The sequence below is a fragment of the Balaenoptera musculus genome, chromosome 5 (genome assembly GCF_009873245.2).
Source record: "Balaenoptera musculus isolate JJ_BM4_2016_0621 chromosome 5, mBalMus1.pri.v3, whole genome shotgun sequence".
Lineage (NCBI taxonomy): Eukaryota > Metazoa > Chordata > Mammalia > Artiodactyla > Balaenopteridae > Balaenoptera > Balaenoptera musculus.
Window position 1 is genome coordinate 15,539,414 of NC_045789.1, and position 14,187 is coordinate 15,553,600.

General features: G+C 35.6%; 1 protein-coding gene across 2 annotated transcripts in view; it reads left to right on the forward strand.

The window, feature by feature from the left end:
* Positions 1-14,187, forward strand: part of BMPR1B (bone morphogenetic protein receptor type 1B) — a 383,924-nt gene that overhangs the window by 321,041 nt on the left and 48,696 nt on the right. For both annotated transcript variants that reach the window (XM_036853679.1, XM_036853680.1), the window contains one exon: positions 7,515-7,674. In XM_036853679.1, the coding sequence (XP_036709574.1) occupies positions 7,532-7,674 (143 nt within the window). In that variant the 5' untranslated portion in view covers positions 7,515-7,531. The remainder of the gene's footprint in view (positions 1-7,514; positions 7,675-14,187) is intronic.

A 14,187-nucleotide genomic window follows, 5' to 3' on the forward strand; every position in this document is an offset into this window, starting at 1 on the left:
ACACACACACATGTTTGGAAGTGATCTTGTGGTTCAGTTGCTCCCTAAAAAAATCTAGTGATCCTCTGAAAAATGAGAAACAGTTTTAGATTGGCTTCCACAGGCCCTACTTTGTATTATCCTGGTAATTTGGATAGTTAACAACCTGGATTAACTATAATGTAACTAGCTAAGCTAACCAGGAAGCATCTGAAGTGTCTGGATTCACACTGTTAAGCTAAAGATCGGTATTAGGGAGAAAAAGGGGTGGGGAGTTAGGGGAGGGGGAAGGTAGGAGGGAGGAAGGAAACTGAAAATGGACTGAACTAAAGAGGGGTTTATTCGGTGTAGTATTTATTCCTAAGACATTTCCAGACAGTCTGACTTTTCTCAGTTTTTTTTCCCTCTTACATTTTTCTGTCAGATTTATTTATAATTCTATTACTAAATATTAAAAAAGCCTTAATTGTCTGGAAAGTTACTGGGAAGAAATAATCAATTTTGTTGAAATTCTTTTCAACCTAAGTAGAAACCATTCACTATTTAGCTTTCCTTGGTGGAAAAAAAATTCCTTTTAATTTGTTGATTTAGAAAATATAATGTACTAAATTATATGTAATGTTTCTTTAATAATTAGTAATCTTGCCATTGTTTTTAATGATTATCTTCTTTTATATAAATTTATCAGAAAGTCAGGCTAAATTCATGTTTTTATGAGATAATTATTCATTTTATATATGTGTAATTGCCTTTTTTATGCCTTAGCTGATGTGTTCAGTCTTGTTTTTGATCCAAAATGCCTAAGCTTGCCTATATGAGGCTGGCTAGATTTTGCATAAATTCAGAATGACTTTATATGAAAGTGATGCTTTTATAAATCCTTTTTCATAATTATAACAGTAGATAAAACAGTTCAGTTTCTCATTGACCCTTTATTTCAAATGTGGACTAGCTATTAGGAAGATCTTAAGGAAATTGAACCAATAATTTAAAACCTCCCAACAAACAAAAGTCTAGTTCCAAATGGCTTCACTGGTCAATACCATCAAACATTCAAAGAAGAATGAACACCAATCCTTCTCAAACTCTTCCAAAAATAGAAGAGGAAACACTTCCAAAATCATGTTATGAGACCAGCATTTCCTTGATCTCAAAACCAGACAAGGACACCATAAGAAAAGAAAATTACAGACCAATATCCCTGATGAGCATATCTAAAAATCCTCAACAAAATATTAACAAACCAAATTCAACAATATATTAAAAGGATCATACACCGTGATCAAATGGGATTTATTCCAGGGATGTAAGGGTGTTACAGCATCCACAAATCAATCAATGTGATTTACCACATGAACAAAATGAAGGATGAAAATCTTATCATCTAAATAAACGCAGAAAAAGCATTTGACAAAATTCAACATCCATTTATGATAAAAACAACAACAACAACAACAACTCTCAAAACAGGTATAGAAAGAATATGCTTCAACACAGGAAAGGCTATATATATGACAAGCCCACAGCTAACATCATACACAACAGTGAAAAGCTGAAATCTTTTCCTTTAAGATTAGGACCAAGACCAGGATGCCCACTCTGGCCAGTTTTATTCAACATAGTATTGGAAATGCTAGCCAGAACAATTAGGCAAAAAAAGAATAAAAGGTGTCTAAATTGGAAAGGAAGAAGGAAAACTGTCACTGTTGGCAGATGACATGATGTTATATATAGAAAACCCTAAAAACTCCATCAAAAACTGTTGGAACTAATAAATGAATTCAGTAAAATCGCAGGATATAAAAGCAGTATAGAGAAATCTGTTGCATTTCTATACACTAATAATGAATGAACTATCAGAAAGAGAAATTAAGAAAATGATTTCCATTTACAATTGCATCCAAAAGAATAGGATACCTAGGAATAAATTTAACCAAGGAGGTGAAAGACCTGTGCACTAAAAACTATCAGACATTGATGAAACAAATTGAAGAAGACACAAACAAATGGAAAGCTAATCCATGCTCACAGACTGGGATAGTTAATATTGTTAAAATGTCCATATTACCCAAAATAGTCTACAGATTCAATACAATCCCTATCAAAACTCCAATGGCATTTTTCACAGAAATAGAACAAACAACGCTAAAATTTGTATAGAACCACAAAAGACCCTGAATAGCCAAAGCAATCTTGAGAAAGAACAAAGCTCGAGGCATCATGCTCCCAGCTTGCAAACTATATTACAAAGCTATAGTCACCAAAACAGTGTGGTATTGGCAGAAAAACAGACACACAGATCAGTGGAACAGAATAGAGAGCCCAGAAATAAACCCACACTCTTATGGTCAGTTAATCGATGACAAAGGAGCCAAGAATATACAATGGTAAAATGATAGTCTCTTCAATAAATGGTGTTGGGAAAACTGGATAGCTACATGCAGTAGAATGAAACTGGACCATTATCTTACACCATACACAAAAAGTAACTCAAAATGTATTAAAGACTTGAATGTAAGACCTGAAAGCATGTAACTCATCAAAGAAAAGGTAGGTTGTAAGCTGTTTGACATAGGTCTTAGTGTTGATATTTTGGATTTGACACCAAAAGCAAAGCCAAGCAAAAATAAACGAGTGGGACTACCTTAAACTAAAAATCTTCTGCACAACAAAGGAAACCCTCAACAAAATGAAAAGGCAACCTACTGAATGGGAGAGGATACTTACAAATCATGTATCTGATAAGGGGTTGATATCCAAAATATATAAAGAACTCATACAACTCAGTAGCAAAAAAACAAAGTTCCATTTAAAAAAGTGTGCAGAGGATCTGAATAATATTCATTTTTCCAAAGAAGACATACAGATGGCCAACAGGTACATGAAAAAATGCTTAACATCACTAATCAATCGGGAAATATGTATCAAAACCTCAGTGAGATGTCACCTCACACCTGTTAGAATGGCTGTTCTCAAAAAGGCAAGTGATAACAAATGCTGGTGAGGATGTGGAGAAAAGGAAACCCTTGTACATTGTTGGTGGGAATGTAAATTGGTGCAGCCACTATGGAAAACAGTATGCAGCTCCCTCAAAAAATTAAAAATAGAACTACCATGAGATTCAGCAATTCCAATTCTGGGTATTTATCCAAGGAAACAAAAACACTAACTTGAAAAGATATATGCACCTCTATGTTCATTGCAGCATTATTTACAATGGCCAAGATATGGAACAACCGAAGTGTCCAGCAAGGGATGGATAAAGAAGATGTGGTACATTGTTGTACACCTGAAACTAATATTGTATGGCAATTATACCTCAATTTAGATATCATAATCTTTCTTTTTAACTGTGCTCTTAGCTTTTAAGTTGAGTCTAATCATATTTATTCGTTCTGTTGCTACTGCTTCTCTTCTCCCTTGTCTTCTCCTTTTAGCCTCCAAATTATCACTTAATTATTTTAGTTTAATCTTGTGATTGGAAATGTTGTGAATCGTGTGATAACGATTTTCATTTCATAAGGAATTAAACACATATAGATTAATTGACTCCTAAGTAGCAATTACATACTTTTATGGATTACTCCCTTGATTATTTTGGCAAAAGCAAGTAAAGAACTCTCCACTTGTCTCAGATTTGCATTTAATTATCCATTTATTTAATGGTAATTAAAAGCAATCATTTATCATCTCACTACTTTTACTTGTTTGGGTCACATTGTATGAAGGAAGCCTTATATGTTCATTCAGTATGTTGTCTGTTAACTCAGTTTATAGAAATGGTGTCTATTATGAGCTAGCTATACTTATCTTTTTATTCTTATGAATGTGTTTTTGGTTAAATATCATGTATTCTGACTACATGTTAAAGTGTTAAACATTTTAGAAATATTATGCAACAATATTTCATCTTCACAATCTCTATAGAAAGGATGATTTTTACCTTCTGATTACCAAGTTTTTATTGCTAGTGTCTCCTCTGGACCTCTTTTATATTATTGGGTTTTTTGTTTGTTTGTTTGTTTGTTTAACATCTTTATTGGAGTATAATTGTTTTACAATGGTGTGTTAGTTTCTGCTTTATAACAAAGTGAATCAGTTATATATATACATATGTTCCCATATCTCTTCCCTCTTGCGTCTCCCTCTATCCCACCCCTCTAGGTGGTCACAAAGCACCGAGCTGATCTCCCTGTGCTATGCGACTGCTTCCCACTAGCTGTCTATTTTACGTTTGGTAGTGTATATATGTCCATGCCACTCTCTCACTTTGTCAACAGCTTACCCTTCCCCCTCCCCATATCCTCAAGTCCATTCTCTAGTAGGTCTGTGTCTTTATTCCCGTCTTGCCCCTAGGTTCTTCATGACCTTTTTTTTTTTTTTCCCTTAGATTCCATATATATGTGTTAGCATACGGTATTTGTTTTTCACTTTCTGACTTACTTCACTCTGTATGACAGACTCTAGGTCCATCCACCCCACTACAAATAACTCAATTTCGTTTCTTTTTATGGCTGAGTAATATTCCATTGTACATATGTGCCACATCTTCTTTATCCATTCATCTGTTGATGGACACTTAGGTTGCTTCCATGTCCTGGCTATTGTAAATAGAGCTGCAATGAACATTTTGGTACATGACTCTTTTTGAATTCTGGTTTTCTCAGGGTATATGCCCAATAGTGGGATTGCTGGGTCGTATGGTAGTTCTATTTTTAGTTTTTTAAGGAACCTCCATACTGTTCTCCATAGTGGCTGTATCAATTTACATTCCCACCAACAGTGCAAGAGGATTCCCTTTTCTCCACACCCTCTCCAGCATTTATTGTTTATAGATTTTTTGATGATGGCCATTCTGACCAGTGTGAGATGATATCTCATTGTAGTTTTGATTTGCATTTCTCTAATGATTAATGATGTTGAGCATTCTTTCATGTGTTTGTTGGCAATCTGTATATCTTCTTTGGAGAAATGTCTATTTAGGTCTTCTGCCCATTTTTGGATTGGGTTGTTTGTTTTTTTGATATTGAGCTGCATGAGCTCCTTGTAAATTTGGGAGATTAATCCTTTGTCAGTTGCTTCACTTGCAAATATTTTCTCCCATTCTGAGGGTTGTCTTTTGGTCTTGTTTATGGTTTCCTTTGCTGTGCAAAAGCTTTTGCAATAAATAAAAAGCAATATCGCAAAGAATCTCCTTCTAACTAAATTTTATATCAGTATTTTGTTTAAATAAATTTAAAATGTGAGAAAATCATGGATCCTGTCTTAAAATGTTTTTTACAAAATGACATCTTATTTCCAATAGTATAAGGGTGTTTCTTTTTATACTGTAGACCATTCTGTGTGAATATTCCATTTAACAACTTTTCCCACCAGGTGGTACATTCTGTGTATGTTTAGTTCATCCTACTTACCTAGACTGTGTCTGGAACAAGGTAGGCACCCAATATGTGTTTGCTACGTAGACATATGCATAATAAATGAATTTTTATTATTTTGTTTTAAAAACCTCAAAGAGCAGGGGCCTGGTATGGAAGAAAGCAGGATGTAATAAGTTTTAAATATCTTACCTTCATCACTTTGAGTTACTTTGAGGTAATTTAGGTCATAAAGTTAGTAAGACTGAGAACCAGATTTAAAAAGAAGGAAACCAACATGGCAGGGAGATATATAGGCATACCAATACCTACTGCACCTGGATAGCAAGTGGTGCTAGGGCATTTATGCAGGCTTTAAATACAAGATACTAACATGAACTGTGTTTAACTTCACTTTATTTTGGAATTTAACTTAAGGTTGAGCACTGATTTTATAGAAATAATAAACACCTATTGGGATTAATTTTGTGGTTGGATTAAATAAATATTTACTTAATCTAGTCCTAGTTTTCTCACAGTGGAGTCTGCACATCATCTGTCTCAGTCACCTGGGGTCTTGTGGAATAACGCCTTTCCCTTGGCTCGCCTGAGACCTGTGGAATCAGAATCACTGTGGGTGGCCCAGGATTCTGAACATAACAGACTCTTCATATATTACAATTGATATGTCTTCTGCAGACTAAAATATAAGGAACTGTTTTAGGTGTACATCTTACATAAATTTGAAAAATCTAATGAAATATTAGAATTAATGATTGGGGGAAATTCTGGTAAATGGATCTAACATACTTTATTCTTTTTTCCTTTAATTACTACTTTCTAAAAATTCAACTAATTAGCGTAACATAGAGAAAGTCAGGATAAATCATCACAGACCTTTTTCTAAACTCTTCATTCTCTGATATAACCAGTGGTTGGAGGCACTAATTTGTAGTTAAAAATAACAAATGTACACTGTACATATCTATTGTGTATACTGTACTTCTGATCTAGAATTTCAGTTTTTTAATCCAGTATCTTTTAGATAATATTTTTGTTGAAATTGTATTTAACTGTAGGCAAACTGGATGTGTTGTGAGATTTTAAATCAAACATTGCTCAGGGTGACAATTTATACAGTGACATAGCATGTAGGAGAGCTCTTACCACAATGCCTGAAACCTGTTGTCAATTAATCTATGCCTCCTTCTGAAGCATCCTTACTTTCCAGAAGTGGTGGTAAAGAAGAAAACATGAAAACTGTCTCAGTGATATGTCACCCTAGGTTGTGCAACATTGTCTTACTATTTAAAAGGTAAAAAATTAGATTTCTCCAATAACATTAGCTAACATTTGTCAAGTAATACTATGTAACATACCCACTCTAAGCTCTTGACATGAGGTAGGTGCTTATAATTATCTCCAATTTGATGATAAGAAAATGAAGCACAGTGGGATTATTTGTAAAGTTATTCAATGTCAACTAACTGGTAAACAGTAAAGCCTACTTTAAAACCCAGAAAAATCTGTCTCTAAACATCATGTCTACTATCGTATCTTCCATTGAAGATGTAGAATCATTGCTACTGTAATAGGTCGTCACTTTCGCTTGTATATCTTGATAATTAAATTTTTATCTTCCTAATGAATGTTGCAGATTAAATATTTTTAATGATTTCTTTAAAAAATAACATGGTATACCTAAAGTGAAGACAACCCTAAAGTAAAGAGACTGGTAGAAAGTTTTAGGGCCCAGACAACCTGGGTTTAAATGCTGGCTTCATGACTTATTAGCTGGGTGCAGATCACTTAAACTTCGAGTCTTAATTTTCTCATCTGAAAATGGGAATGGTTATATTTACTCACAGCATTACCATACAGAGTAGAGATAATCTATATAATAGTGGGTCATTGAACTGCTTGCACTCAATCAAATACAACTATTATAACTTAATGTAGAAACTACTATTCTGAAAGGATTATGAGAATTTCTAATGAGACATATATATCATATAGAAAGTATAATTTTTAGTGTCAAAACATCAGAATACGTTTTCTGTTTAAATGTTTAACTATTATGAATACTAATATTTTGTTTAATATCATCATTCTTTGGACAGAAGACTGTGGCTGGGCTATCCCAAAGATGCTTAAACTCTTACTGTTTCTTATTTTCAGCAAACTTGCTTGATAACATGCTTTTGCGAAGTTCAGGAAAATTGAATGTGGGCACCAAGAAAGAGGATGGTGAGAGTACAGCCCTCACCCCTCGCCCAAAGATCTTGCGATGTAAATGCCACCACCATTGTCCAGAAGACTCAGTCAACAATATTTGCAGGTTGGTCATATAAATTATTTAACTCTAGTTTTAATAGAAAGCCATCCTTTTTTGACTATAGAATTGTAGGCTAGTGTTTCCAAGAACACATTTTGGGGAATAGGGCCTAAACCCATTAACTCTCAGAGCTGTGCCTGTATGTAGAGAAGTACTGAATCGCATTTTGCCCTGAAATGTTGTTCTGAGGTCATTCTTCCTGCAAACATCATGTGTGCACGTAAACAGAGAGCACAGATCCCAGGGTCCCTGTCAAGGAGCAAGAACCAATTATTTTCTTTCAAAAGACCTCAGCCCCCAAAATAAATGCAATAGCAGGGGTGTCAAATGTGTTTTTTTGTTTGTTTGTTTGTTCTAACATTTATTATGGTGATGGTGTTAGTATTTTGGAAAGAACACCTAAGCTGTTAAGAATATTTATAAACTGCCTCTGGGAAACAGCGTAGTAATAGAGTTTATGTGAGCCCACCAGAAGTTAAGATTAAGATGCTAAGTACTAGAGAATAAACTCCTTAGTGGCTAATCATGTTTGTATAAATACTTTCTAATGTTTGAAACTGCACTGTTTGCCTCTTTCTTCCTTACACATCTTTATGCAGCCACATGCATTTTTTTGGTCAGTGTCCCTGCATTGACTCCCCAGGGTGAGGACAACAGTAAATAAAGAGGCCAGAGTGTGTCCAGGGCGAAGTGGCTGAGATAACAAGACAAGTGCGGGTCTCAGGAGTTAAAATGTCAGAGAAGCAGAGTCTCCCTCAAGGAGGATAATGGACCCAAATAGGAAGATGGGCTGCTGGGTTTGAACTCTGGGCAGAATATCTGGGCAAACCATTTGGGACCTCATTGCCCAGGAAGAAGCGTGAAGCTGAGTTGAATGCTTTTCTTTTTCATGCTGAGACCTTTTTTTTTTAAAGCTTCCTATGAAGTGGGATCTATCTAATACGAGCTCACCAGTGTATCCTGAAATATGTAGCTCAAGAAATATGTGTTAACTGAATGACACAAGGAGGAAATTTGGGTGTATTCATAAACATATGTCTCATTTAATCAGCACAACAACTCAGCATGGTAGGAAATGCTGCTTTCTTACCTTTAGACCTAAGGAATTCAGGGCCCAGAGAGGTCTAGTAACTTGGCCCTTGTGTGATAGAACAAGGCTGCAATCTCTGAGCCCTTACGCCAAGATAAAATGACTCCAAAGCTCAGACAGTGTTTCCTGGGAACACTACCTTTTTGCAGTAAACAGAAAAAGTCTCAGGAAAATTACAAAGTTTTCTGAAGAAGAGAAAATTAGCAGGATGAAGCATATTAGGGAGATATTTTACTATTTTGTGTGAGTCTGTAGTAATTAAGAGTGAATCTGTGTGTGCCCTTTGAGCTGTAGTTCGGGTGATCATACGTTCAGGTTTTCCAAAATTATCTCAATTTCAAATATTTTGTCCTATTTTCCTTATAGGCCATTGAAGTGTTCTAAGTTGATCTGGAAGAAGGTGTTGAGGCATGGTTAACTGCAATGCAAGCTCTCTGTGGTGGGAAGGAGAAGCTTGGCATATGGGAGGAGACGTGGTGGGATTTGAGCCTGGAGACGGGAAATTTGTCTGTGTTCTAAAGGGGATGTTTAAGCCGGAGTGGCAGTGGAGATTGATGTGATTTGATTTGCTTTTTAGAAAAATTTTCTCCGCTGCAGAGTATTGAATGTATTAGAGGGAGACAAAAGTAAGTTCAAGAACAACAGCAGCCAAGTAAGAGAAATTGAAAAGTAGATTCAGGAAGGACAGTTTATGTGAGAGAAAATGTTCTCAGACGAGGGTAATGCCGGTGCAGGAGAGAGTTAGATGTGTTGGAGAAATATTTAGAAGGAAAGTTTTATGTTGACGCCACGGAGATGAGAGGGGACTAAGAAGAGCTTCACAAGTTGTCAGGTGTACACTTAGGTGCATATTGTAGCCTTTTGATGAAAGACGACAGAGGAAAATAATCGAGTTTCAATCTGGATATACTAAGTTAAAGTTTCTGACACATCCAAGTAGAGATCCCCGAGAGTAGGCCTATCAATAGAATACGGATCTGGAGCTCAGATAAGAGGTTGGGGAGAGAGTAGAGTAAGTAGAACATTAATCAGTTTTTTTGTTTCTTTTTTTCAATCGCCCAATTCAGCACACCCCCCACCCCCACCCCCCACCGCTTTCCCCCCTTGGTGTCCATACATTTGTTCTCTACATCTGTGTCTCTGTTTCTGCCCTGCAAACTGGTTCATCTGTACCATTTTCTAGGTTCCACATATATGTGTTAATATGCGATATTTGTTTTTCTCTTTCTGACTTACTTCACACTGTATGACAGTCTCTAGATCCATCCACATCTCTACAAATGACCCAATTTCGTTCCTTTTTATGGCTGAGTAATATTCCATTGTATATATGTACCACAACTTCTTTATCTATTCGTCTGTCGATGGGCATTTAGATTGCTTCCATGACTTGGCTATTGTAAATAGAGCTGCAATGAACACTGGGGTGCATGTGTCTTTTTGCATTATGGTTTTCTCTGGGTATAGGCCAGTAGTGGGATTGCTGGGTCATATGGTAGTTCTATTTTTAGTTTTTTAAGGAACCTCCATACTGTTCTCCATAGTGACTGTATCAATTTACATTCCCACCAACAGTGCAAGAGGGTTCCCTTTTCTCCACACCCTCTCTAGCATCTGTTGTTTATAGATTTTCTGATGATGCCCATTCTAACTGGTATGAGGTGATACCTCATTGTAGTTTTGAATTGCATTTCTCTAATAATTAGTGATGTTGAGCAGCTTTTCATGTGCTTCTTGACCATCTGTATGTCTTCTTTGGAGAAATGTCTATTTAGGTCTTCTGCCCATTTTTGGATTGGGTTGTTTGTTTTTTTAATATTGAGCTGCATGAGCTGTTTATATATTTTGGAGATTAATCCTTTGTCCATTAATTCGTTTGCAAATATTTTCTCCCATTCTGAGGGTTGTCTTTTCGTCTTGTTTATGGTTTCCTTTGCTGTGCAAAAGCTTTTAAGTTTCATTCGGTCCCATTTGTTTATTTTTGTTTTTATTTCCATTACTCTAGGCGGTGGATCAAAAAAGATCTTGCTGTGATTTATGTCAAAGAGTGTTCTGCCTATATTTTCCTCTAAGAGTTTTATAGTGTCCGGTCTTACATTTAGGTCTCTAATCCATTTTGAGTTTATTTTTGTGTGTGGTATTAGGGAGTATTCTAATTTGATTCTTTTACATGTAGCTGTCCAGTTTTCTCAGCACCACTTAGTGAAGAGACTGTCTTTTCTCCATTGTATATCCTTGCCTCCTTTGTCATAGATTAGTTGACCATAGGTGTGTGGGTTTATTTCTGGGCTTTCTATCCTGTTCCATTGATCTATATTTCTGTTTTTGTGCCAGTACCATATTGTCTTGATTACTGTAGCTTTGTAGTATAGTCTGAAGCCAGGGAGTCTGATTCCTCCAGCTCCGTTTTTTTTCCTTCAAGACTGCTTTGGCTATTTGGGGTCTTTTGTGTCTCCATACAAATTTTAAGATTTTTTGTTCTAGTTCTGTAAAAAATGCCATTGGTAATTTGATAGGGATTGCATTGAATCTGTAGATTGCTTTGGGTAGTATAGTCATTTTCACAATATTGATTCTTCCAATCCAAGAACATGGTATATCTCTCCATCTGTTGGTATCATCTTTAATTTCTTTCATCAGTGTCTTATAGTTTTCTGCGTACAGGTCTTTTGTCTCCCTAGGTTTATTCCTAGGTACTTAATTCTTTTTGTTGCAATGGTAAATGGGAGTGTTTTTTTGATTTCACTTTCAGATTTTTCATCATTAGTGTATAGGAATGCAAGAGATTTCTGTGCATTAATTTTGTATCCTGCAGCTTTACCAAATTCATTGATTAGCTCTAGTAGTTTTCTGGTGGCATCTTTAAGATTCTCTATGTATAGTATTCTGTCATCTGCAAACAGTGACAGTTTTACTTCTTCTTTTCCAATTTGTATCCCTTTTATTTCTTTTTCTTTTCTGATTGCCGTGGCTAGGACTTCCAAAACTATGTTGAATAATAGTGGTGAGAGTGGACATCCTTGTCTTGTTCCTGAACTTAGAGGAAATACTTTCAGTGTTTCACCACTGAGAGTGGACATCCTTGTCTTGTTCCTGATTTTAGAGGAAATGCTTTCAGTGTTTCACCATTGAGAATGATGTTTGCTGTGGGTTTGTCATATATGCCTTTTATTATATTGAAGTAGTTTCACTCTATGACCACTTTCTGGAGAGTTTTTATCATAAATGGGTGTTGAATTTTGTCAAAAGCTTTTTCTGCATCTATTGAGATGATCATGTGGTTTTTATTCTTCAGTTTGTTAATATGGTGTATCACATTGATTGATTTGCGTATATTGAAGAATGCTTGCATCTCTGGGATAAATCCCACTTGATCATGGTGTATGATCCTTTTAATGTGTTATTGGATTCTGTTTGCTGGTATTTTGTTGAGAATTTTTGCATCTATATTCTTCAGTGGAATTGGTCTGTAATTTCCTTTTTTTCTAGTATCTTTGTCTGGTTTTGGTATCAGGGTGATGGTGGCCTCATAGAATGAGTTTGGGAGTTTTCCTTCCTCTGCAATTTTTTGGAAGCGTTTGAGAAGGATGGGTGTTAACTCTTCTCTAAATGTTTGATAGAATTCACCTGTGAAGCCATCTGGTCCTGGACTTTTGTTTGTTGGAAGATTTTTAATCACAGTTTCAATTTCATTACTTGTGATTGGTGTGTTCATATTTTCTACTTCTTCCTGGTTCAGTCTTGGAAGGTTATACCTTTCCAAGAATTTGTCCATTTCTTCCAGGTTGTCTGTTTTATTGGCATAGAGTTGCTTGTAGTAGTCTCTTAGGATGCCTTGTATTTCTGTGGTATCTGTTGTCACTTCTCCTTTTTCATTTCTGATTTTATTGATTTGAGTCCTCTCCCTCTTTTTCTTGATGAGTCTGGCTAATGGTTTATCAAGTTTGTTTATCTTCTCAAAGAACCAGGTTTTAGTTTTATTGATCTTTGCTATTGTTTTCTTTGTTTCTATTTCATTTATTTCTGCTCTGATCTTTATGATTTCCTTCCTTCTGCTAACTTTGGGTTTTGTTTGTTCTTCTTTCTCTAGTTCCTTTAGGTGTAAGGTTAGATTGTTTATCTGAGATTTTTCTTGTTTCTTGAGGTAGGCTTGTATAGCTATAAACTTCCCTCTTAGAACTGCTTTTGCTGCATCCCATAGGTTTTGGATCGTCGTGTTTTCATTGTCATTTGTCTCTAGGTATTTTTTGATTTCCTCTTGGATTTCTTCAGTGATCTGTTGGTTATTTAGTAACATATTGTTTAACCTCCCTGTGTTTGTGTTTTTTACGTTTTTTCCCCCTTTAATTGATTTCTAATCTCATAGCATTGTGGTCAGAAAAGATGCTTGATATGATCTCAGTTTTCTTAAATTTACTGAGGCTTGATTTGTGACCCAAGATGTGATCTATCCTGGAGAATTTTCCGTGTGCACTTGAGAAGAAAGTGTAATCTTCTGTTTTTGGATGGAATGTCCTATAAATATCAATTAAATCTATCTGGTCTGTTGTGTCATTTAAAGCTTGTTTTTCCTCATTAATTTTCTGTTTGGATGATCTGTCCATTGGTGTAAGTGAGGTGTTAAAGTCCCCCACTCTTATTGTGTTACTGTCGATTTCCTCTTTTATAGCTGTTAGCAGTTGCCTTCTGTATTGAGTTGCTCCTATGTTGGGTGCATATATATTTATAATTGTTATATCTTCTTCTTGGATTGATCCCTTGATCATTATGTAGTGTCTTTCCTTGTCTGTTGTAACATTCTTTATTTTAAATTCTATTTTATCTGATATGAGTATTGCTACTCCAGCTTTCTTTTGATTTCCATTTGCATGGAATATCTTTTTTCATCCCCTCACTTTCAGTCTGTATGTGTCCCTAGGTCTGAAGTGGGTCTCTTGTAGACAGCATATATATGGGTCTTGTTTTTGTATCCATTCAGCAAGCCTGTGTCTTTTGGTTGGAGCATTTAATCAATTTACGTTTAAGGTAATTATGGATATGTATGTTCCTATGACCATTTTCTTAATTGTTTTGGGTTTGTTGTTGTAGGTCCTTTTCTTCTGTTGTGTTTCCCAGTTAGAGAAGTTCCTTTAACATTTGTTGTAGAACTGGTTTGGTGGTGCTGAATTCTCTTAGCTTTTGCTTATCTGTAAAGCTTTTGATTTCTCCATTGAATCTCAATGAGATCCTTGCTGGGTAGAGTAATCTTGGTTGTAGGTTCTTCCCTTTCATCACTTTAAGTATATCATGCCACTCCCTTCTGTCTTGCAGTTTCTGCTGAGAAATCAGCTGTTAACCTTATTGGAGTTCCCTTGTATGTTATTTGTCATTTTTCCCTTGCTGCCTTCAATAATTTTTCTCTGTCTTTAATTTTTGCCAATTTGATT